The sequence below is a fragment of the Scomber scombrus genome, chromosome 15 (genome assembly GCF_963691925.1).
Source record: "Scomber scombrus chromosome 15, fScoSco1.1, whole genome shotgun sequence".
NCBI lineage: Eukaryota > Metazoa > Chordata > Actinopteri > Scombriformes > Scombridae > Scomber > Scomber scombrus.
In genome coordinates, this window is record NC_084984.1 from 8,384,007 (window position 1) to 8,409,033 (window position 25,027).

General features: G+C 40.2%; 2 protein-coding genes across 9 annotated transcripts in view; one reads left to right on the forward strand and one right to left on the reverse strand.

Annotated features, from left to right (window-relative positions):
- Positions 1–18,932, forward strand: part of LOC133994890 (formin-binding protein 1) — a 63,584-nt gene extending 44,652 nt beyond the window's left edge. For 2 of the 8 annotated variants that reach the window (XM_062434111.1, XM_062434108.1), the window contains exons 8-16: positions 461–607; positions 2,391–2,582; positions 4,342–4,530; positions 9,175–9,210; positions 11,182–11,291; positions 11,436–11,568; positions 11,974–12,095; positions 12,247–12,422; positions 13,510–13,703. In XM_062434111.1, the coding sequence (XP_062290095.1) occupies positions 461–607; positions 2,391–2,582; positions 4,342–4,530; positions 9,175–9,210; positions 11,182–11,291; positions 11,436–11,568; positions 11,974–12,095; positions 12,247–12,422; positions 13,510–13,688 (1,284 nt within the window). In that variant the 3' untranslated portion in view covers positions 13,689–13,703. Of the gene's footprint in view, positions 1–460; positions 608–2,390; positions 2,583–4,341; positions 4,531–8,848; positions 8,864–9,174; positions 9,211–11,181; positions 11,292–11,435; positions 11,569–11,973; positions 12,096–12,246; positions 12,423–13,509; positions 13,704–16,175 lie in introns of those variants that run through there. The other 6 variants (XM_062434110.1, XM_062434109.1, XM_062434112.1 and 3 more) reach the window with 6 other exon arrangements.
- gfm2 (GTP dependent ribosome recycling factor mitochondrial 2) overlaps positions 1–25,027 on the reverse strand; it is a 271,535-nt gene that overhangs the window by 155,758 nt on the left and 90,750 nt on the right. The window lies entirely within an intron of this gene.

Sequence of the window (25,027 nt, forward strand, 5' to 3'; positions counted from 1 at the left end):
TGTGAAATCAATGCAGTTTGCAACCCACCAACCCCCAATCCCCCTCTGGGTAGACTACTAAAAATAAATTCTCAACATGTGGGAAACACTGAGGGCATTAAGCCATCATTATTAAGAGTGCAGTTATTCTGTACAAGCTATTTTGTAGAAGTATTATTGTTGTGTGTTACAGATTGTGAAGGTTTATACTGCAAAAATTATTCATACTCTTTTGGTTTTTGCTTTTTTGTGTGTTTTTGTTTTCTTTTTTCTTCAAATAAGGTCAAAGTTATGAAAGATGGAAAGTGCGTAAGAGATTTGACAGATGTTTTCTCAGATCTTTAATGTTCAATAACGAAAAGACAACTCTTCACAGGCAGGATTTGATGACCCCTACTCATTTTCAGTGCAACCCTCATGCCATAACACAATTAAGCCTTAAATCTAATCATGAATACACTTCACACTGTTTTTGATGTAGAAACTTCAAGACATGGAGGAGAAAAGAATTGACAGGATAGGAGTGTGCATGAAGACGTTCGCAGATGTGGACCGCCAAGTTCTTCCCATCGTGGGGAAATGTTTAGACGGCATGACGAAAGCCGCTGAGTCAATCGAGCCCAAGACTGTGAGTATATAGATTTACATGTACACGCATTAATAGGCATGTTACTCACTCAGCTAGGGGTGTCAGTCACAACCCACAACCCACACGCTACACACTGGGATCTCACTTGGGTAACAAGTGTGCCAGTGTGTAGGTCTTTTTGAGTCGACTTGTTAAAAATAAAAATGGGCTCACCTGTGAACAGCAAAGTGTTGTGGGAGGACAAGGTTGTTACAAAGAGAGGAGCTAAACTAAATGACTCAATTTATGTGCTGATTTCCCTTTTACAGTAAGACTTTATTTCCCCCATGAACAGGAGAGGCTTTGTGTCACTTAGAAATATATATTATAATTCCCCTTAAGGCTGTAAATGGTAAATGCATGATTTCCAGTCTGATTTTTCATCTTTAGCTGATGCTGAAAATGAGAGGAAAACGGTTTAAACTGAGGAGGAGATGATTCAAGAGCCATGCATTACTTATAGGCTGCGTCGGCCCTCTTCCAAAGAACAGTCCACTCCTGATACACACACACACACACACACACACTTTCTTGAGAGTGTTGCTGAGTGTTCACTGTCAGGCGTGGTTGCAGAGCAAGCATCACTGCAGTCCATTAAATTTAATACCTGCACCTCTTCTGGAAACAAGAGGAAGTGAACCTCTGAACTTCCTGTATTGTGAAGCCGTTGCATGTACAGGCATTAAAGCTAATCTGCATTTGTTGTCTTTGTTTTTTTTATTATTGTTTATTATTTGGGTTCGTAAAAGAGAAAACGAGCAATGTGATACGTATATTGAGATGTCACATGCTGGCTGGCTGCTGCATGACAAAAAACAAGACTGTCTGTGGGGATTGCATAGTGTGTGTGTGTGTGTGTGTGTGTGTGTGTGTGTGTGTGTCTTAACTGTGTGTGTGGCCTAGCTCCAAGGAGATGACTCCAGCCTGTGACTGGCTGCTGCAGTAAACAGCGTGTCACATGTTTATTTTTCCCTCTGTCCCTTTTTCTTGTCTCATGTATACAGCACACAACAGCAGATCTTATGACCCCCGTTCCTAATCTCCAACGGGACCCTTGTCCCCTTATCGGCTCACATAGGCACAAACTGCACTTGATTAATGTGCTCCTTCCTGTGTCTGATGAGCCTGGTTATGACTTGACCTCATTGTTTTTGTCATAACTCCTGCCTGACAGATTTAGGTCTTTTCCTTTCCTCTACTGTGGCTCCCAAACGACAGCTTCTGTCCCTCTCCTTTCATGACACACTCACGAACTGTTATCAGAAAGACGACAATAAACAAGAGAGTCACCAGGACCGCTATTGTGTTGCATCTTATCAGCAGACCTGCTGATTAGCAAGATAATCTCAACAAACAGGAAACATGCAGAGGTTCCACTTTAAGTCACTGATTTTGATTAATAGATCAGTCAATCAACAGAAAATGAATCAGCAATGATTTTAGCAAAAATCCACTGGTTACAGCTTCCCAAATGTGAATATTTTCTGGTTTTAATACTCCTCTGTGCTAACAAACTGATTATCTTTGGGTTTTTGACCATTAGTCAGACAGAACAAGATACTTTGAAGAGTAACAATGGGCTTTCAGAACTTGCGATGAACCTTTATTCCCCACATTTTACCAACATTTTATGAACCGCACATAGATTAATTGAATTAGTTGCAGTCCTCATTGCCTAGCATGTTATGATTCTTCTGCTAAAACTTAAATAAATGAAATAAATAAGAATGTACCAAGGATAAAACTGTTCTTGATTGCTGCTACCGCTGTTCACCCCCCTTAGGACTCGAAACAGGTGGTGGAGTCTTTTAAGTCCGGGTTCGAGCCCCCGGGAGACGTGGATTTTGAGGACTACGGCCAGGCCATGAAGAGGACGGCGTCCGACACCAGCCTCACCAACATCAGAGAGGGCAAGGAGAAGCCTGCTGGCAAGACCAAGACCAAACTGTGGCCTTTCATTAAGAACAAGAACAAGGTAACACATGAATGCACACTTAAGGCAGAGTCTCGTTTCACTCGAATGTGCAGCAAAGCCTCGCTGGTTTTAGGTCACTTGTGTTGCAGGTGTTTCCTCACCTGGAGGTCACCGTGCACTTTTTCAGCATATTTTTGTGGGTCTAGGGTGTCAGTAAAATATGTGTTCAATGTTACATTTGTAGTATTTGTCACACTGTTAATTGTGGTTTTTGTATTTGATTTAGCTTCATTTTGTGTAGACTTTTGTTGACTTCTGTTGAGCTCAAGAAAATTTGTTGCTAGTTCACTGTTAGTATTGCAATTTTTTTTTGTTGTTATCATTTGCCACCCGTTTTTTCCTCCTCCCCGGCAATCACCCACACCTATATGGAGCCTCCCCTCTGTAACACAAACTAATGCATTTCTGCCTTCACTCTGTGGATGGACTCAACTGGCAGATATTAACTCGCTGTTGTTGGATCTTGAAATAACAGTTTCCCTGCACCATTTTTCCATTGACTGGTGATCAGCCTTTGAGTAGCCTCCTTAAGTTTCCTGCACAGCAAAAATTTTTAACTCTTGACTGTCTTATGGGCTGGTGGCACTGTTGTGGTAACAAATTCGATCAGAGCATGATTGGGTTTTTGATTGTGTGTGTGAGAGAGAGAGAGAGAGAGAGAGAGAGAGAAACGCTGGAAGAAAGTATGTGCAATGTTTGATGAGTGGTGTTTAAACGCTTTCAACAAAAATGAGACAAACTTATTTCAAACAGTATGCTTCTGATATCTGTGCTTGATGTACTTAGGATTACATTTCTATATCTATAAGTGTTTGGGAGCACAGACAGCCATACAGAGAGGTATTTTACACTGAACATGCACACACATGCATGCAAGTATAAAAGAAACACATACACAAATAGAACGATACACTGCTATTTTAGTGTTAAAGCATCAGTATTGACGTACAGAATCAGCTCAAGACCTCTCAGGGTTTTTTTTATGGAATCCCGCGTCACTAGTTGGTTTTTCACTCTCTTGTTTTGAAAGAATAAGGGTCTCTGAATCACTTGCCCATGCATGCGCACTGTGTGGCATCTTAAGACTCATCACCGCTTCATTCTCTCACTCCTAAAACGAATGGTTGATGAATTATGCAGTCGCGGATGTTTTAGGACAGCGATAAGCAATTAGATTCCTCCGATGACGACCTCAAATTCCACAGCTCACGTCCGTCCTTGGGGATGTGGTGAATTTCTCGGTCCTGGCTGGCATGTGATGAGGTCGGGAAATAAAAGAAGAAAAAAAGAAAAGAAAAAGGAATTCTAAAGTGGAAAAAAAAACCTGCATGCGCTTTGACTGAAACTCTTTGCTGTTTGCTTTGTTGCAGTCGCTTGCTTTAACACATTTTACGCTTCCTACTCACTCTGGTTGTTTTCTTCTTTTTTTGTTTTAACTATTTTTATGTTTTATGTGTTTTTTAAAATTTTGTTCTACAACATAACAACTGATACGCTAGGTTTGACATTCCTTCAGTTATCCTTTATGTTCTGTTTGGGTTTTCTGTTGTGTGTTTATTTTTTAATATTTGTAGGAGGCTTATTTATTTCGTTTTGTGTTCCCTCCTCCTTTTCTTCCTGTCTTTTTTTCGTTGGATTTTCGCCCCCTTCTTCTTCTTCTTCTTCTTTTTCTTCTTCTTCTACTTCTTCTTCTTCTTCTTTCATGTTTTTCCTCCTCCTCCTCCTCCTCTCTCGTCACGGCTCCCTCTCTTACTGGTAGCTTATGTCCCTGTTAACGTCCCCCCACCAGCCCCCACCTGCCCCCCCAGCCTCATCCCCGCCCTCACCCTCTACTGTTCCCAACGACCCCCAGTCTCCCAAGCAACACAAGGAGCCCCTCTCCCACCGCCTCAACGACTTCATGGCCTCCAAACCCAAAATGCACTGCCTCCGGAGCCTGAGGCGAGGGGTAAGTTTGTGTGTCCAGCAAGCTTTGTGCATGTGTGTGTGTGTGTGTGTGTGTGTGTTTGTCTGTACACCTGTGTCCGAGCTCTATACCTGCTACACTGTATGAGTGAGGTAACACCAAGATAGAAGTGTTCACGCTTGACCTTTAGTCAGACATCACTTTTTAAGGTAGTAAAGCCAACATGGTGTTATCATATAGTGGCTGATTGAACATTAACATTTATGTAGGTAATGTGGCCACAATTTTAAAAATATCCTACATATTTGCCAATCTGGAATATTATTTTCACATTTTTCTGTTCAGAACTCCCTTAAAAAATTATACTATTTTTACAAAATATCAACAGTGAGGCCTCCCACCCTCACTCATACAGTGCTCAGGCTTTTTTGCTTCTACAGCATGCTTTTGTAGCGCATAACTGTGAATCCATAGTACCTGTCTGACTCACCAGCAGTCACCTGTCTGACTCCATCTTGTCCCTTCATTCTTCATATTAACTCACAACGACAGTCCCTCTCCCCCCCCCCCCCCCCCCCCCCCTTTGACAGACATTAGCAAGACGCCCAAGCAGTCTTGGCAATAGCATGGAGACTGCAGTTGCTCCCTGTGCATTCTCTGCAGTTTTTGCTGGAGGCAGATTGTGTTTTTTTTAATTTTTTTTATTTTGCACATAATATCAAGAGAAGAATGTAAAAAATTAAAAAAAAATTATTAACTCTTACAATATCAAGTAATGGGTTGTGGATATTGCAGCAGGCTGACTGCGTCACTCTGTGTGGAGCAAGATGGTCAGTACAGTCATTTTAGGAGGCTTCCTGGAGGGTGGCTTTTATCAGCACCACCCAAAGGTCCTGCTGGGTGTCATCACCAGTTCCCGTTCCAAAGCCCAGCCTGTGCTGTAATGGAGTAGCTTGGCCAGGTCAGGTCAGAGCACTCCTTCCCATAACGCACTTCATCCCTCAGCTCTCCCTGACCTCAGGAACGGGCGGTAACTCACGTGTTCCTTCCGGTCCCCCACAAATATAATTTTTGTTTACTTTTGTCTTTTGAAAGGGTAGCGCTCACTCAAAGTAAAAACATTCATATGAATTGGTGCTAACATGACGTCTGAAAAGGCAAAAGAACAATGTGGTGCGGCAGCGCAGTGTGCGAGTATATCATAGAGGAAATGATTGAAGGTCGGCAGAAAAAAGGAAGTGCAGATCTAACAGGAAGCGCACGTTTCTGAAAGCGGAAGTGCTGAAACAGCTCTTGAGAACGGTGATAAAAAACCGTTAAATCAGATGCATTGTGTTAGACTGTACACAGATTAAAAACATTGAAAACTGACCTTTCTGCAACAAGTTGGACCTTTCTGCTACATTTTATGGCACAAGAGAAAGGTTGAACAGAGGTTTGGAGGTCATGAGGGGTTTTGTTTGTATTAGAAACTTAATTAGAGTAGGAAACCCTTTAGAGAATCAAAGACTTCTTTCCATAACTCATGACAACGCATTTAATTAATTTGTACTCCTCTCCATGTCTGATGGCAACCTGTTTATGTTTGTTTCATGTATATAGATGTTGGTATAATTTGTAGTAAAGTTTACAATATAATTACTTTCTTTGTGGAATAAATCTACAACACATAAGTTAAATTGACAACAAGAGGTGCATGGTTAATCTAGAGAAATAACAACAAGTCATTTAGGGACACAAGCCTCACTGTCTCACTGGCACAGATAGTTTGGACTAATGCCTCCGAACAGCTGCTACTAGGGCAATTCCTCTTTCACAAACAAGCCTGCATCCATCTGGTCAAGCCAAGTTAACTAGCAACACTTTCAAGCTGAAATATTTTGCTCATTTTGAGAAGGAAGAGTATTTATTAAGATTTAACAAGGCAAGAGTCAGATATAAAACTAGTTTGTATGAGATTCTTTCCCAGCTGCAGCCAAAATCGTATTATTCTCCCACCTCCTGCAAGGAAAACGTAGAATCACATTAGGGATTAGGGTAGTTTTGCCAGTGCAGGTGGGGAGTTGTGTCTCTCAGCACAGTGGAGGGATGTCTACCCCTGCAGGAGAGCCTTTGTGTAGTGCATATTAGCTGTCTAATCCATCCACAGTCGCTGTGCAGAGTATGTGCGCGTGTATGTGTGTAATGTGGGAGGGAAAAGAGCAAGTGAGACGGTATACAGTATAAGGTGCCAGTGCTGTTCTAATTGACAAAGCTGTATTTTCTCTGATGACCACCACAGCAGCAATCCCCGCACTCGCTCATTTGTCACAAAGAGCTTATGAAGAGGACTCTGGGCCGACCCACATATGCTTTCGAAGCCAGGCAATATGTTGTAAGTGTGTGTGTGTGTGAAGGACGTGAACTGAATGCAGGTGCGTGGGAGGGAAAGCGTGAACGAATGCTGAACGTTTGCGGACATGCGTGTGTTTAGTAAAAACCATTGACAACACAGACAGTAGCCTCATTAATATTAATTTGTTGTAAAACACATTCGGCCTGTACGAGGAGATTGTTTTCACAATTAACGAGGCGAAGATTCCTCACAAAGGAGGCTAGTGTCTGTGTCTGGCTCAGTACTGATCACATGGCTCTGACACATGTAGAAACAGGACGAATGATGGGAGAAGATGATGACTTCATCCCCACATCACATGTATCAGCTTCAAGGTGTCTCGCTACTCGCCGTGTCCCCGCAGCTGTTTCGGAGCTTCCCCAACGCCGAGCATCTCCCAAGGGGTCAATTCAGAAAGTGTCACGAGCACCTGAGGATGTGGAGGATTATGGGCGAAAAAGGATGCCATTCATCCCACCCAGCAATCTCCCCTCCACGCTTTTTAAATCTCACTCTGAGGTGGATGTAACTTTAGACGAGAGGTGTTGGTAACACTTTGGATCTGGGTTCAGCCTTCAGTATCCAGAATTCACCCCTGCAGGGCTTTAAGTGTGCTGGCATACCATACTGCAGCAGTGTTCTCTGTTTGTATGGATCATAATATACCTGTATATCTGTGTCTGTCTGAGTGGTTGGAAATAGTTTAGGTCGATCTGTGGACTAGATTACTTTTTTAAAAGTCAGATATTTCTCTTTTACATAGCTTCATCATCCACATATGACACTCTAGAAAGAGAAACAAGGCCCAAACAAGGCCCTGTATAAGTGTAAATAAAACACCTTAATATGGTCTGAAAGTGAAGTTTCACACATGTAGCAAATGTTGTCATGCGAGGTGTGAAGCGTCATAATGCTTCATAGTGAGACCAATTCCAGGTGGATGACTTGATTAGTGGACTAAAGTTGAGTGGAGCTCCTCAGTGCACCAGCCTGTGAGCCTCTAACAGGATTACGAGTCATCTGCTCCGGCTCTACCAGCCAATGGTTGTTAACCTGCTCTCTACTCTCTTGCTGTGCTTTGTATTCAAAACATAACCATGTCCTCCTCTCAGAAGTCACTCAGCAAATCATCAGAAAAAACAGTTTTAAAAAAACACTTCCACAATCATTTATTTTGTTCTCTCTCTCTACTGTACTCACTATTTTTTTCAAATTCATGATAACTCTTTGTTTTTTCTACCTTCATTCAGCCACTTTAATTTGAAGTGTATTAAAGACCCTGAATGTGCGTAGTGTTTTCATAGTGAAAATGTTGTTCAGTTCCGCTTTGATGGTTGAGGTTTTTATTTTTACAACCTGAGCAAAAGTGTTTCTTCAGCTTGTCTGTGTGCAATATCTGCCTCCATGTCACAACGTTTGGATCGGCTAATGTGATACATGCTTTTGGCGCCATCTGCTGTCTCATGCGTGTCACTGTAAATGGCAGCAGAGAGGTATCAAGAAGTAAAAGGGGTACATTCATTCCTGTCGCAGTCATTATCCCTCTACTTCTTCCTCTACATTTAATTTCATCTGTCACCCCCCCCTTGATTGTTTTTTTCCACCCCCTCATCCTTAACTTCATGCTTGTGCAATAGGTTGGCTCCTTTTTTGCCAACTTATTTCTCATTTTTTCATTAATTCTATCATATTAGAAATGTTAGACTTCACCACATTAGAAAAGAATGGTGGCTTTATGGTTGAAATGATTACAGAAAACACTTTTATAAGAGCATATAAATCTGAAGGCTTCATCTTTCAAGCTATTACACCCTCTTTTCATGAATTGGTGAAGTTTAGCAAAGCAATATCATAAATTACATGTAAGCAGTTTGGTTTTAAAGGAAAATGAACAATGGCCTTTACATTCCCAGAATGTTGACTTTTTTCTGTTGTCTCTTTCTCTCTCCTCGCTCTTCGCCATTTTCTCTCCTCCCCCCCATGAAGCTTTCTCTCAAGCTGGTAAGCATGACCGTTTAACCGCACGACCGTAGCGGCATGACCATAGCACGCATGTCACGTCCTCCCAGTAACACATTGTTAATAACGCCCTGTACGCCGTTTTGTTTTTGTTGTGCTCCTTAATTTTATTTAATTTTTTTTATTCAAGCTATTAATTTTTTTTTTGCTGTGACTCAACAATGGACCTTAGATTCATGTCCTTGTCTCATTTGTATGTTATTTTATTGTCTGTCTTTATGTTGTGGTTATACTCACGTCCATGTCTCTCCCAAAATGTGTGTGTCTATGTGTGTTTGGTCTCTGTGGTGCAGATCACACTCAATTCCCACGTCCGGAATCTCATTGAGGTGATCAGATTTACTCTGTTTTACCTGTCCGTCTCTTAGTCTGTCTCGTAGTCCTTGGTCTCGACAAATTGTACGTCCTTGTAACAAATACTAATCTGATCTTATGTACAGTTGTAGTTCCTCACTCACGTCCTTACACTGCATGCCGTTTACATTATGTTTATGGAATGTTGTTTTGTTAAAATAATGTATGCAAATCACAATCAAAAGAGCAGAATATCAACTATTACTTAGTATTTTCTCAGAATAAGACACTTTAGGAATAGTTCAAACTTTTGGGAAATACGTTTATTCTCTTTCTTGTTGAGACTTGTGTCTTGTTTTTGTATGCTAAACATGAAGCTACAGCCTGCAGACAGCTTAGCTCAGCATAAAAAACTGGAGGCAGAGGGAAACAGCTAACCCAGCTCTGTCCACATGTAATCTGCTTTATCAATCTGCTAATTTGCCAACAATCACCTTAAAAGATCACTAATTAACATGATATATATCTTGTTTGTTTAATATATACAAAACAAAAAAGTTATGTGCTTGGACTATTTATTGGCTGCAACTGTATCCACTGTTTCCCTGGAAATAAGCACGTCCCAAAATTTCAAACTACTCCTGTAAACTAACTTTTTAATTCAACTGAGGCCACGTGATAATTTTAATAATACTTTCTACATACAGGACAATCGACCTGTACATTTTTGTGCATCCTAAATTAGTCATAGTGAACATAAAAAATACCCATAGTTTTAGTTTGGTCTTTGATTTGATCATGTAGAAATACAGTAAATTACATTTTTCTTAGATTATTGTGTTTTTTAATGAGTCTTGGATTAAATAGAATATGAAAACACTAATACTAATGTAAATTGTCACTGAGAAAGACGCATGTCTCTGCATGGTGATTGACAGATTTCTGTTATGTTGCATGCCCGTTTAGTGTTGCGTGCTGGAACGGGGAGAAAGGGTAAGGTTGCCATGGAAACCTAGCTACAGTGTTTGGCCTGGCTCGTGTGCGGTGAATCCTGACCTCAAGCCTGTAGCTCCTGCGGTTTTATCCTGTGGTGCCACTGTGAGCCATTTCAATGAGATCCAAACGCAGGCCTTGACCTATCCAGTCCACGCAACATGTTGTTTTCTTCATTGATAGGACTAACACAACAGTGCAATAACACAATATTCTTCTTTTTTCACTGAAAAATCAATGATAGATCTAATGTATGGAGTTTAAATAATTAATGAAATTAAAAATGTATTGTTCATTTGTGATATGATATGATTATTTATTTCATTATTTATTTAATTCTGACATCTTTGGGCCTCCATACTAACCACATTATGTACAGCAAGCCTCAGAAAAGGTTTTAGAGAATGCCAAGCAATATGACTCATCAGTTCAGTGCTTACATACTGGAAACCTTCTCATCAAGAAATCTGATAACTGGCCAGCCAAAAAAAACTCTTAACTTACCCTGTCTCCTTTTGAAGAACACAGTCCCATCAGAGAACAGTCTGACAGCATCCATTCAGACCCATTAGCCAGCTCACACTGAAACACTATATGAACAATAAAATGATGTAGCTAGTAGTTTATTACATTTCCAATGCATTCATTGAGAGCACTGGATTAGGCGTGGAGACTGAATAGGTGAAAGGCCTCCAGTCTATACCCAGAAAAAACATCCAAGCTGTCAGAAAGTGTGTGTTAGAAAGCGGCTGCAGTATCTCCTCGAGGTGAATTGTATAGTAAGAAACAAAACAAGAGCTCAATTTGTGGAGCCGTTACCCGTTTATCATAATAATGAATCATGGTTCACAGGGTTTACAGTAAATGGAGATACTGCACCTAACTAGGAAAGACCCCTGCTATTAAAAAAACCCAGCAACAGAACAAATATTGAATTATTAATTATTTCTCTTCATCTCTTTCCCATTTTTGTTTCTTTTTCCTGCCTCTCTACCACCCTTTTGTTCTCTCAGGGTTCCGGGCCAGAGGACTTCAGCAACCTGCCCCCAGAACAGAGGAGGAAGAAGCTACAAGGAAAGATAGACGACCTGAGTAAAGACATTCAAAAAGAGATGGACCAGAGGTATTTTTAATATCATTCCTTGATAAAGTTCAGGGTTAAGCATTAAAGAGCTTTTTCCCTTTCGTATACGGCAAGCTGTATTTGTGTTTATGTCTTTAATATGCAGCAAAGACTTGAACTGACATTAATATGTACCTCCCTCAGGGACGCCCTAACTAAGATGAAAGATGTCTACATAAAAAATCCTCAAATGGGAGATCCAACCAGTGTAGACCCCCGCCTAACAGAAATAGGACAGAACATCGACAAGCTCCAGTCTGAAATGCAGAAATTTGAGGTAAGCCCGGTGCCAGTCTCAGCTCTCATCTATGTGAAGTGTTAGTTTTGGCGAGGCTATCTTGTTTGGTTTATCTGAGACAGTAAACGATGAGAAGTTCAAACACACGTCTCCAGCTGGGTTATTTCCAAAAAAGCCAGCCGCTCATCCATATTAGGAGAAGATGTGATGCAGCTGGAGAGGTTGCCGGCAGAGAGGAGTCCCTGAGCAGTGTCCTTGTTTAACTTTGTAAATAAATGGCAAACAAAGTGGAGTGTGAAGCAGAAGTGTTCCTCCCGTGAAGGTTCACTAATTCAAATAATTCAGCAGAGCTCCAAATATATTTCAAGTCATCATGTAGTCGTGTAGGAAAAAAGGACAAGCTGCAGCCAACACATTCATAATGGGTGTGTGTGTGTGTTTCAGGGCTGGTTAGCAGAGGTTGAGGAGAGGATGCCATCCAAGAGCGATACACAACGGAGAAGTGGACTCTATGAGACCCAGAACAACACAACAGTGAGCAACAACTGTGCACAGGACAGAGAGAGGTATGGTATACTCTGACAGTCTCTCAGTAACACCAAACATCCCGCTTCTGTAAATGAAACCAACTATTTGTAGTTGCACATCTTATTTTTCGGAAGACGACTAGGTATGTTTTCACAGTATATTTACTGTGTGTGTGTGTTGGCCTTTGAGCAGCCCGGATGGCAGCTACACAGAGGAGCAGAATTCAGAGACTCAAGTCAAAGCCAACACCAACCCCGAACCCATCCCCAACCCCACCTCCATCACGCCGGAGTTTGACGATGAGTTTGACGATGAGGAGACCCTGCCTACCATCGGCACCTGCAAAGCCTTGTACCCCTTTGAAGGTAACTATAACCACAAATAAAACCAACAAAACTTAACACAGACTCAACAATTTCCACTGATTCTAGACATTTCAATGTATGAACCCTGCTGATGCTGAATGTAGCTTGTTGGTCGGCAGCTGCAGTTAAGGTTATTTCTGGAAACAGATTGGAAAGACGTGTGACTTCCATGGATGTAGGGTGGATGAATAATTTCTCTCAATGAAGAGGAGTAGGGGTGTAACCTTTTCTGAGGAAATGTGTGTAGGTGGAGAGCGGATACAAATGCAGTCATTTCTCTGGCACACAATTTAAAAAAAAATGTAATCTGGCAAATTCTCAAAAAAGCTGTTGGGATATAGCGCTGGGCACAAACCAGAGTTGGTAAAGAGCCCTGATCGATTTGAGGGATGCTAAACGCTTCTGACCTTCCTTGGAAAGATATATAAGTGTGGAAATCTCCAGAATAAATGGATCAGTTCTCTGAGTATAACAGAAAGAACCCCTCCTCTCCATGAGAAGACAAGCACATGAATTAGCCTCAGCTGTATTATTAAGAAAGGCCCTGATGAAAGGATTTTACATTTTACTGGTACTGGAATGAGCATGATCCTAATAATCGAGGATTATAATAATAGAAATCAAGTAATAATTATAGACAGCGTATTAAATCACTACCAGGGACTTCACAACTCCAGACGGCCCAGTTTCCTGGCCTACATCATTGAAGTTTTTGAGCACTACAGTCAGATAGAAAGAAAAATAAGTACATCTATAATGTAATGATATACAAAAAAAATCACAATGTAGTATTTCCTGGTATATTCATCTAATATTTAGGATGTTAGAAAGCTTTCTACCCAGTTATTTTCTGTGGTTGTACTCATAAATATTGTGTTTTTCATTAATAGACAGATTAAACAAAGAAATATCATTAAGTAGTGACTGTGAGCAATATAATAGAGCTGCCTAACACTATTGTTGTTTTTCAGTTTTCAGTTGTTTTCAGTTCAGCATCATGACTCTGACTTGTTAGGTTGCAATATTATGATCTCCTACCACAAAAAAGGAAAATAATGCTTCATTTTTTCTTTTATTCCTCTTTCAGGTCATAATGAAGGCACCATCTCAGTGGCAGAAGGGGAGCTGTTGTATGTCATAGAAGAAGACAAAGGAGATGGCTGGACAAGAGTGCGCAGGAACGAGGACGAGGAGGGATACGTCCCCACATCCTACGTTGAGGTCTTTTTGGAAACAAATGCCAAAGGTGCTATGACATACATTTAACTTAGCAAGTGTGTTTTTGTTCCTGTGAGTCAGCAAGTTTCCATTCACCTGCTAAACGAGTGGGGGAAGTTTTACGGAGATTGAGGATTGTTACTGGTAGCTCAGATAAGATAATACAACCCCCTTCCCCACGTTCATACACACACACTTTCCTGTCTCTCCCAGAGGGAAGGACTAGTCATACAGTATTTGTCCATTGTGCCTCATGACAGACGGGACGGTTGTGGAGGATGGAGTGAGGTCACTGTACACTGTTGTTAAGCTCTGAACAAAACATTTGATAATGTTGAGGGATGTGAGATGAGCCAGCTGGATGTTGTGTACAAAACGTGTGAACGTGTGTGGAAAGACGCTTGCAGTTCCTCATCTACTGTTCACTGCAGTGCCACCTAGTGGTCATACAGAAATAAAACATGACACCCCCAGTTTGAAGCTCAGCATGATGAGAAGAATCACCCACTAACAATGATCACATGCACATATCTGGCACACAGTATTTTACTATGTTTTAAAGTATTTATTGTTAAGATTTAAAGATCCCCTTCAGACATGTTTAAGATGTATATAAAATAATTTGTGTCGTACAAAAATTGTTAATTATTAAGTTTAAATTTCCTCATTTAAAATGTCAGATTCTATGAATATGCTAATTTTTTTTCATTTCAAATTTTTAAATGCTCCTCCAACTTCACTGAAAAGTCCACTCTCAGTGTATGTGCACTAGAGGCTTCAAGTTTCCACATCACACTTGCACTTGTGTAAACTAAATACTGGACCGCAATTGGCTGCAAACTAGTTGTGATGTAACACATCATGCTTGTATGTACACGCCTTAAACTTGGTTGTGTAGTGAGCATGGAGAAAGTTTCCACTTTCAGCAGATGAATGTGAAAACAGACCTCTAGTGTCATAGTGAAGCTCAAAACATCCAAGTAAAGGAACAAGATGAGAAAAATACTAATGGAGGGGGACTTTAAAATGTCAGATGACCATTTTCCACTCACATTAACATGCTTTTAATCACAAGTGTGAACCACAACCTCTGTCAAATATTTGAGCCGGTATGGTAATAAGTCAGCTGAGTGAATGTACGCACCATCTGAAGCGACAATGAACATCAAGTGAAAGTCGAATCATCACGCAACTTATTGTGTTTTGGTCACTTGTTGTACCTAATAGGGTAGCATGCTAGATGTGCAATCATGCAAAATGTAATTTAAATCTGCTGTAAAATATGAACACATATGAAAAGATATTTTTGTAGGCAATAATAAATTTTAAAAAACTACATAAAAATGATGTCCCATCCCTCAACTACTGCATGCTGTAGATAAATCATAGTGCTGTTACAACATGAAAAAGTTGTGAGAGTAATTATTGTCCCCTGTTAGGGTTAATTTTATAAAATGACTGATCAGATTAGTCTGTAATAGCCACCTTAAAATGTTTTTGTTTCTTTTTTTTAAATCCACATTTTTGATAATGATAGTGTTGAGCTGTTCTGGTCCTTTTTTCCAGGCCAGGTTGTAAAAGGAATAAAGGACTGAGAATTAGCTGTACTAAGCTATATGGTGAGACTGGGCTGCGATACGGAGCTGCTGATGACGTTAAAGCTTTGTGGTTTCTTGCACGCGTCTTGTAAGCGGCACCTCTGTGAACGGTGCATTTGAAGTAAAAGCATGGCGTGTGCGTGCGTGTCCTCATGTGTCAATTCACCTCAGCGCTACTAAAAGACGTTCTGTGCTTCTTCCGTGACTGGCATCGACTCAGAAATCTTCTCTTTCATAACTCATTAAACAAGCCTTTGTTAAACCTCCTTTAGCAATTTTTAATCAGCTTTGATGGCTTGTTGCCGGCACAGCATGTGGTTCTCGCTGTGCAGAATTTCTTTCTTTCTTATTTTTTTTGGCAGAGCTGTAAATACACATTTCATGCCTCCGGTATTTCTTATAGAGGTGGAATGGAAATGTGATGCATGCTACAGCTTTTGTGGGTAATTTGTCCGTGTCATGATTTTAGCATGTTGGGAAGAAGCAAAATGGCTGCATTCTAACATGTGCTGATTTTAAGCTGTAACATTTATTTTTAATGGTTGCTTGTACTATCAATGCCCATCAAGGGACTGATGTTGGAAATTAGCTTGGTCTAATTGTGTACAGTATATCTAAAACTGCTTCTGCAACTATCAATTTTCTCTGGATTTGTCCCTTACAATTAAACTAAACTATGCATTCATGCTAGATGAAAGCTAAAGTGGAATAAGGTGAAAGGTTAATGTTATTTGTTAAAACATCTTTGGGTCACACATGCAGTATGTGCAGATTACACTCACGCTGTCATTTTTACAGCAGTTCTATGCAATGACTTCTTTCTTTCTTCCATATCTGAATATTTGGGTCATTTTTCTTTTAGTGACATCTAACTTTTCTTTTGTCATTTTTTTTTTTTGTTTGTTTGTTTTTTTTTTCTTTTCTTTTTGAATTGCAGATTCCTAAAAGTGTGAGGCTGGCTGAGGAATGGCAGGGCAAGCAGCCTCGGAGAAACCACCATATTCCTCATAACGCTCACAGAGTCAGAGTGAGAAAGTGAAAGACGACCTGAATCTAAAAGCATCTCAATTTCCAAACCGTTACAGAAAAAAACCCCGAAAAAAAACAAACAACTTATCGGCAGTGTTGTGCTTCCTCTGCGGAGCCCGGCAGTGTGAAGCAACGCTAAGAGAAATCCATCTAAATTTTAGCGCCCATAACCTTTTCATTCTTAACACCCATACAGCAGTAACAATCACAGTATACAATTTGCTTTTTTTGTTGTTTTTCAGCAGAGCTTTGCTTCTTAATGTAACTAACTTCGCTTGTACCATTGCGCGGTCATGAACGTGGCTGTTGGCTTCCTCGCTCTGCCACTTCTCCTTTTCCTTACCTTTGCCCCATTGTGCGTACACACACACACACACACACACACACACACACACAAACACACACACACACACACACAAAAGGCAGAGGGTGTGGTCAGAGACAGGACGGAGACCAGCGAGCAAGGAGCCCAGGGACAAATGACCAGCCCCCCCCCCATCTCCTTGTCAAACACCTTCATCCGAGGTCCTCACTCACTCATTGACTCAAAAAGGAATCGTCTGCGAACACGTGGGGCACGCTCACCCCTCTCACCAAAATCAGCTCCATGTTTTCAGGTTTCATCCGACTAGAGGAAGCAAAAGGTGCTAATCATCTATGTGTATGAGTGCTTCTGGTTATGTTTGTTTGAGACGAATGCTTGCGTGTGTTATCTGAAGGTCTTTGTGTGTTGCAATGTCCCATTTTCTCCACACCAGTGTCACTCCCACAACACACATCCACGATCAACTGGAGGGAAAAAGTGATGGATGACGGGTATTTTCTCCCCATCACTCTCATCCACAAATTCATGTCTTGTCACCGGTGTCTGCTCCTCTCTCTGACCACATCTCCCTCCCTACCCCCCAACCCCTCACCTACACAGCCCTTCCCTCCTCAGGCGGCGCAGGCTAACCCCTTGGCTGCTTTGAGCCCTCCTTTTTGCAACAGCTCGGGGCGGCGGCCTCTCAGCGTTGTGGTGTGCTGCATGCTTGCCCTGTCTTCCTCCTTGCCCCTCTGCTGGCAGCCCGGAGGTGGCGGGGGTGTTCGCTGCGTCAGCTTACACCCCCCCCCAGCCTCCAGCCTTTCTGTTCAGTTAACCCTCATTGCCTGGTTGTACTGTTTGAATTAACCTGAATGCCACTGTTTGGGTTTGGTGCCTGTGATTCATTTCTTTTTTTATATATCTTTTTCATTGTTGGTTCAGAAAGCATGTTTCCCTGTTTTTAACTTTGAGCGAGTGAACTCCTCCCAGTGTTTCCCAGTTTAATATCAAAACTGTCAGCAAATGACGATAGGGACCCGAAATGTTGTTTTCTGAGTGATCGTATGCATAGGTAGGTCATGGATGTCTTGTGCATTTGTTATACTGCAAGTACACAGTACAGTATGTATGTAAATATATTGTATGTGTTGATCAGAGTGTCTAACGCAAGTTGTTAGTTTACAGTTAATCACCTCGTGGAAACACAAGTGTCTGCTTGGTTCTAAGCAGCAGTTTACCCAAAAAATGAAACCTATGATGATATGATTTACAAACTCGAAGTTGTCAGGATGGTAAAACCACTGTCTACTGTATATGAAAATATACTGTGATTCACATTGTCCTGTGAGTTTGTGACTGAAATGTGACAAGATGCAGAATCACCTGTTTTTTTCGGGCCTTAACCGGGTTTCTCTTCTGTTCACTGAGAGAATGATGCTGATGTTAGCTGTGGCGAAATGAAAGGATTAAGATGATTGTTTTAAAAGTTTTGGGAGAAATTTCAGAGGTTTTTTTTTCTTTCTTTTTTTAATCATGAAACTGTCAGACTTTAGGAATTACAGTGTGTCCACTGATTTCCCCTCTGCTCAACGGCACATATGTGATTTTAACATTTTTTTTTTATATTTGATGATGAGGTAATGAGATTTTTTGTTTGTTTAAGCTGGAAATCTATGTTGTAGCTTATTCTGCCTGAGTGGGACTAAAATCCCTTAACTGCAAATGAGTATGAGTAACAATGACATTTTTTGTGTTTTGGACGAAGCCATTGTTTAACTTTCATCTGATGCAGAAAATCATGAGTGATTATATGATGACCATTAAGACTTTTGATGGAAACAATGATCATATCCCTGCTGTGGTACAGAATGAAGCTTAGAAGTATTGTTTGCTTTTTTTGCCACCCATGCTCCATACGTCAAGATGTCAAACAAGCCACTTTTGTTTGTTAATTGTTCATGAGTGATAAATGATGAGATAAATCTGATGAGGCACAAATCACAGCTTTGATGCCATCTGCCTGCCAGCAGTGCTCTGCGACGAGACCACCAAAAACCTTTGAATTGATGCCCCAGAATAACCTGCCTGTACAGTGGAAATGGCGCGTTGGAATTAGAGAGAATATATATGAATATATAAATAAAGTTTAAAAAGGAAAACATCTATTTTAACTATTGAGAGTCTTACCATTACTTTATCTGCTTTGCAAAGTAAGACTTCTTTTCCTTTGTAAGGTCTACCAAATGGTGTGTTTTTGCACTTTTTGTTTGTGTTCCATTTGGTAGCCCATGCTTGTGTTTTGGAGCACTGAATACTTTGTATTGTGTTTACTGTGCCAATTAAATATGCCTGGAAAGTAAATATTTGTGTATTGTGTCTTTTCTTGCTCATCTAGGGAATTAGAGCCACAGTCCTATTGTATCAAGTGCCATCAACAGCAAGTTTAATTATCCACAATTAAATCTGGGTTTATGAGAGTACTGTTGATGTTGAAAGCGGTTTTGAGGTTAAAGCTTTGTGATTTAATTAAATGAAGATTACTCATAGCACAACCAGCCTACATGTACCACTCTATGTCTCTTTCTTTTGCAAATATATGTATCGAAAAGTTGTAAGAGTTAAAACGTAGGTCTAATTCTATTTATATATTTTCTAATATTCAACCAAAAGTTCAAAACTCATGGTTAGTAAATTTAGAATAATATAAAAACACAGGAAAGCAGTAAATATTTCTGTTTGAGAGGTTGAAACGTGTGATGAAGTAATGAGGAAGTGCCTTAAAACTGCATTCTCTCTAATTGCCAGCAGGGGGCGACTCCACTGGCTCTGAAAAGAAGTCTGATTGTATAGAAATCTATGAGAAAATTCTCACTTACTTCTCACTTTATGTATTACCTCAATACACACTTTCCTACTTATTTGATGGTGTTAATTGCATAATAAGTCTTATTCAATAAAGTATGATGTTCATTTTGTAAATTATGGTGCCATTTAACTTCAATTTGATGGTAAATCAAGGTATGCCTTAGGGCGTGGCTACGCTGTGATTGACAAGTGACAGCATTGATTAGTACCATGAACATGGCGATTCACAGAGTAGCTACAGGTATACAGGTGTAGCCTAGCTGTCACTTTTTCTGTGTGTTTTCTGTTCATGAAAGTTAGTTGTAACATTTTGGTCGCCTAACAAAGTCTTGTTTAGGGTTTGGTTGTACTAAAAGATCTTCTAAAAGGTCGGATGTTCAGTTTCGCTGGTAAGTACATTTTGTTTTGATGATTTGTCAGCTCCACCACCCTTTCATCCAAATGTGGTCACTTCGTACGACTTGTGGGCCCCCAAAGTCCAAGATGGCAATTGTCAAAATGTCAAAACGCGAGTCCACAAACCGGGTCACGTTGTCAATGTCTATTATTTTTTATCTGGTCAAAACAATTCATCATTGACAGGTAATAGGCTATAAATACATACAAATGCCATTCATAAGATACTGTAGCTAAAAGTATTTCTTTTAACCTATTTGTAGTCATTAGCAGCCCACCAGCTCCATCTGGCCAGAAGAGACTACAAATCAACATTAGTCTATATCTGCTGTATAACATAACTTTATCTCATTGTAAGTTACAATCGTGGCACTCTGTAAATGGGATAACATGGTTATGTAAAACTGTGTGAACCATAAAACTCTCAGTAGTTACAATTGTTGGCCATGAAATCCAGTTTAGGGATTTAAAAAAATGTTTTTGTCAGTAAACTGGATGTGTGGTTTAGGAAGGGAATTATAACGCCAAACATTTTTGGAGGCAGTTCTCTCTCATGACCACAAGAGAGCAGTCATGTTCCACCAAAAGTGGCAAAATAAGTTTCTTGGGCACAAAGGAGTGTTTTCTTTCTTTTTTATTGCACTATTTTTCAGTGACATGTAGCGTCTTTCAGGGACTGACATAAGAAAACTTCCAGAGGTGGTTGTTGAATTATGCAAACAGCACTTCAGAAAGGCTCTTAGCTCTATTTGGATTCTTTTGGCCTTTACTGTAGTCCCCCTTGAGGCATTTTAATGTATCTTAGATTCTATAAAGGTCTTAAAAGTGTCTTTCTATTAAACACTGTCATTATTCTCAGCGCTCTGCTGTTAGACAGTGTTTAACCATCACACACCATTAGCAGTAACATGTATTGATCTGGCTCACAGACGGGTCTGGATTGCCAATTGATTCTGGCCCACAGAGCTGCAGCTGTGATCAGTCCCAGTTGCCCCACAGAAATATGCGGGAGCATGCTGTGCAGCAGATGCAACACTCACCTCTTCCAACACACTTTCAAACAGCCTAATTGGCCTTTGCTCCCTGGAACCCGACAAGCTCTTTAGCTCGAAGTGACTAAAGGAAAATGAATTGCTCCACTAAATCCTGCGGGGCGAGTGAGTTTTCCTTTCCAACATGATTCAGAGCTACTTTCGCTTTGCTTTCTTAATTGCTTTATTTGGCTGGGACAACCTACTCATCAATTTACATTTAGTTAGCTTGGGATGGCAAATTTTCATTGGTAGTCCCTGGCCATTTGTTAAAAATAGTCTGAAAGGGTTATTTAAACTTTACGAATATAGTTTGTTGTATTTAAAGTTTATGAAGACAAAGTACAACATCTCTGAAGACACCAAAGTGCTAAAATAGACACAAAAAACACAAAACTAACCCACTCCTGTAACAATTAGTCACACTGACACAATCAATGACATTTAAAGGATAAGGCTGACCATCGACAAATCCTTTGTAGAGCCAAACTAGCAATGAACTGATCCTAGGCCTGACATATCTTGTTTTTCTGTGCCGTAGACCTCCATTGTTGCCCTAAAGCTATTAAAAACACATAAGTGAGCCACCCTGTTGTACTGGGTGATATGTTCCTTCGCCCCAAAGATTACGATCACATAAGTTTTCTTTAGAAATGGCTCCAAAGACTAATAACAGCCATCAAGTTTTCAGTCTTTGGAGAGTAGTTCCATGTACTAAGGTTATTTACAATGTACTGTGTAGTTCAAAGTTTAGAGGTTGTGATAACAGAACAAGCTAGCGAAGGTAATTAAATAGAACCAAGTAGTGGCATATTCCATGCACAGAACTGCTCTCCTGAGACTGAAAATGTGACCACTGTTATTTTTCTTTGGAGCCATTTCTAAACAAGCTAACATGCCATGAACTCTTTGTCGCAAAGGAAGATGTCACCCAGTGCAGTGGTGTGGTCCATCGAAATGTTTTTAATAGTTTTTTGGACAACAACAGAGGTCTTTGGCACAGAGGAATACAATATATCAGGCTTTGGATACACGCACAGTACTTGTGAGTAGGATCAATTCTTAATTTGTCTCTGCACGAGATTTGTTGACAATAAGAAAAATATAGAAAATCACCAGCACTATCCTTTAAGTCAATTAGTGACCCAGTAAATTACATTTAAACTAGCTAAATAAAGAGATGGAACAACAGCGTCACATTATACGCTGTTACTCTTACTTTTTTAGTCCTGCACCTGCCTTGGGTGGTTTGGTACCTACTTGACATCTGTTCTGTGTGAAGATGAACAAATAGTCCCACAGCAACAAACTCTTCTGTAAAAGAGGCCACTGCTAACAACTCTGCTCTCAGGATTGATTTAAACCTGCATCAGACTAATCTTTCATCTGTCTTTAGGCCCAAATAAGTCAGAGTGAAATCTCTACAGGCTTATGAGTAAGTATCATTCAGCTGCTGATGGATAATTTTTCACACGTTTGTAGAAGGTCTTTGGACCCTTACATTTATATTTATTATTCTGGCTGTATGTTGGCTACATGCTGTATGGTGAATATAATTTATGAAACCAGCTGTCCTTCACATTTGTGATAACATGCAAGTTTAATTGCACTTTTTTTTTTTTGCTTACTAAAGGCAAGGCAAGGCACATTTATTCGTATAGCACATTTCAGCAACAAGGCAATTCAAAATGCTTTATATAAAGCACAAAATACATAAAGACAGAATATAAAAACAACACATGGCAAAATAAAAAAGATATTTAATTAAGATTAAAGGATATATAACAACAGCATGGTCAGAGATTATCAGTTGAATTAAAAGATGTTAAGCCAAGAAACTCCAAACCTTCAGTCTCATTTAATACGTAGGACTTATAAGCAAGTCTTCTGTTATTCTGTTATGAAAGTCTGATCTTCAGTGTAAAGTAGTAGTAGTTGTGTGCTACAGACTACTTATAACAGTGTTTTCCTCTCACAGCTGTTGCACTGGGAGGGCAGGATTGAGAGCTGAAGGTTTCAGGTAATATGACCGCACAAGTTAAAATGTCACAGAGTCTGACTAACCTGCAGACAGTGAGAGAGAGGAGTACACTGAACTCAATCAGAGACAACACCTCATTTTCTGCCTGCAGTGCAGCACAGAGTGTGTTAGGAGCTCAACTGCACTGACAGCTATCACTCAGTGCAGTCTCCGTGTCCAATTACTCCAGTCTGACACATCCTGGAGGTAGGAAGACGGAGGATGGGAGTTTTTCTGAGCTTGATTAACTGCATGAAGTATTCTGGACTGTGAATTCCTAAATACAGGATTCATGCGGATGTTTTTCTTTATGTTGCTGCACAAGCTGATTTGCATTATTTCCTTCAGTTTTATTTAGTTGCAAACTGCATGATTTTCGCTCATGAATGTTGATCAGTTAGATCTTTGTGAGGTCCTTTCAGACAACTTTTGCTTGCTCAGTAATCTAATAATGAAGTAATGAAGTAATACAGCACAACAATTGATATGATATACCTTTTTTTAATATATGGTAAGAACATTGTAGAGCTGTGTTGCCACATGCCACACATTTTATGACTCAAGACTGAAATTCAGAAAAAAAAAAAAAAGAATGAAAAAACTAAATTCTGACTTTAACAAAACTGACTTGTGACTTCACTAAGACTTCAGCTTCATGACTTGAAAGATTTAAGACCCTTCTCAAGCCAACTGTAAGGATCTTGGCAGGACCAGTAGCATATTAAGGAAATCTATTTCCTTTTTTCAATCAACAATTCTTAAAAGACAAAACAGACAGAAATCACGTGCACTTATGTAGTTCAAATGACGTATTATTCCAGTCAACTTACCTAAAATAAACACTGTACTCTACTGTTTCAGTGTTCAGTTTTTTTGGGGAATCAATAAAACGTGGGACATAAATGCACCACCCTGTTTTAAAGTTGTAATTGTTTTTTGGCTGGTCACCGCAGTGTGTTTTACCTGCTGGTTTCAGTCTGTTCCATTACTGGTATGTTCCTGTCTAGCCTGGTGTGAGAGCAGGCAGCCTGATGGGGAAAGCACACCTCTGGAGATCAGCCCAGTCTACCCTGTCATCAAGGGCCGGTGGGGGCCGGTGTCTGTCTGTGAAATCAATCAGGGCCTTCACCTCATGCCCTGTGTGTGTGTGTGTGTCTTATTGCAGAACAATATCTATATAACTTGTTTTATTTCCTGAACTAAATTTCAGGTTTTGTTTCACAGCAGAATCAAACAGTTTAATCAATGTTAAAAGGGGTGTATCAGGCACATTTCCAGGTCTATATTTATATTCTGGGGCTCTACTAGATTATATTTTCATGACTTACAGTTAAAAAAAAACCTCTGTACTGGACTTTTGTGCAGTTAATCCTCTGTCTGACACAGGCCGTTTTAGCCCTGTCTCTTAAAGGCCCCTTCCGATGAGCCCAATCTGTTCTGATGGTTAGCTTCTGGAAGCTTCCTCTGGCTCCGGGGGCTACGTAAACAAAAAATAGTAAGTTCACTCAGGCGCAAACATACATGTTTGAGCCTGAATCCGATCATAAGTATGCGAGTGGACAATGTAAACAACCAATGGACCAACCTTAGCAACAACTTTTGCAACAAAGGCTACAGAATTGATGGCGGTTTGTGGGCATATGCAAATAATCTAATGGCGTTTGACTTGCAGGAAGTGTTTTATATACGTTCGACTCAAGATTTGGACCTTTGACCGTATTTAACACAGACATCCAACATCATAACAGTTTAAAAATGACAAAAAAAAACAAAAAGTGTGATATGGTCCCCCTTTAAAGCTATTTCGGTGTGCATAGTCACTTTATACCACAAGTTAATGAGTAGATATGATCAAAATGTATTATGGGTGATGATTAATGTGCATTCTATTCATGTCTTATAGGTAGTCTTAGACGGAAGACCCTGAGGGCCTCATGGACCTCTTTTCCTGTTCCTCTGAAGTTACAGCATAGATACAGTACAGGTGTGCAAAGTAAGGAAGGTTCACACTCTTTGTAATGGCAATGTCAAATCCAGCCTGGAATTAGTAAACACCTTTCAGCACCGAACAGCACTCAGCTGCTGGCCTTCTGCAGCTTCTCCTCTTCAAATTGGCAAATTTTTCAAAGCCAAAATATGTTGAA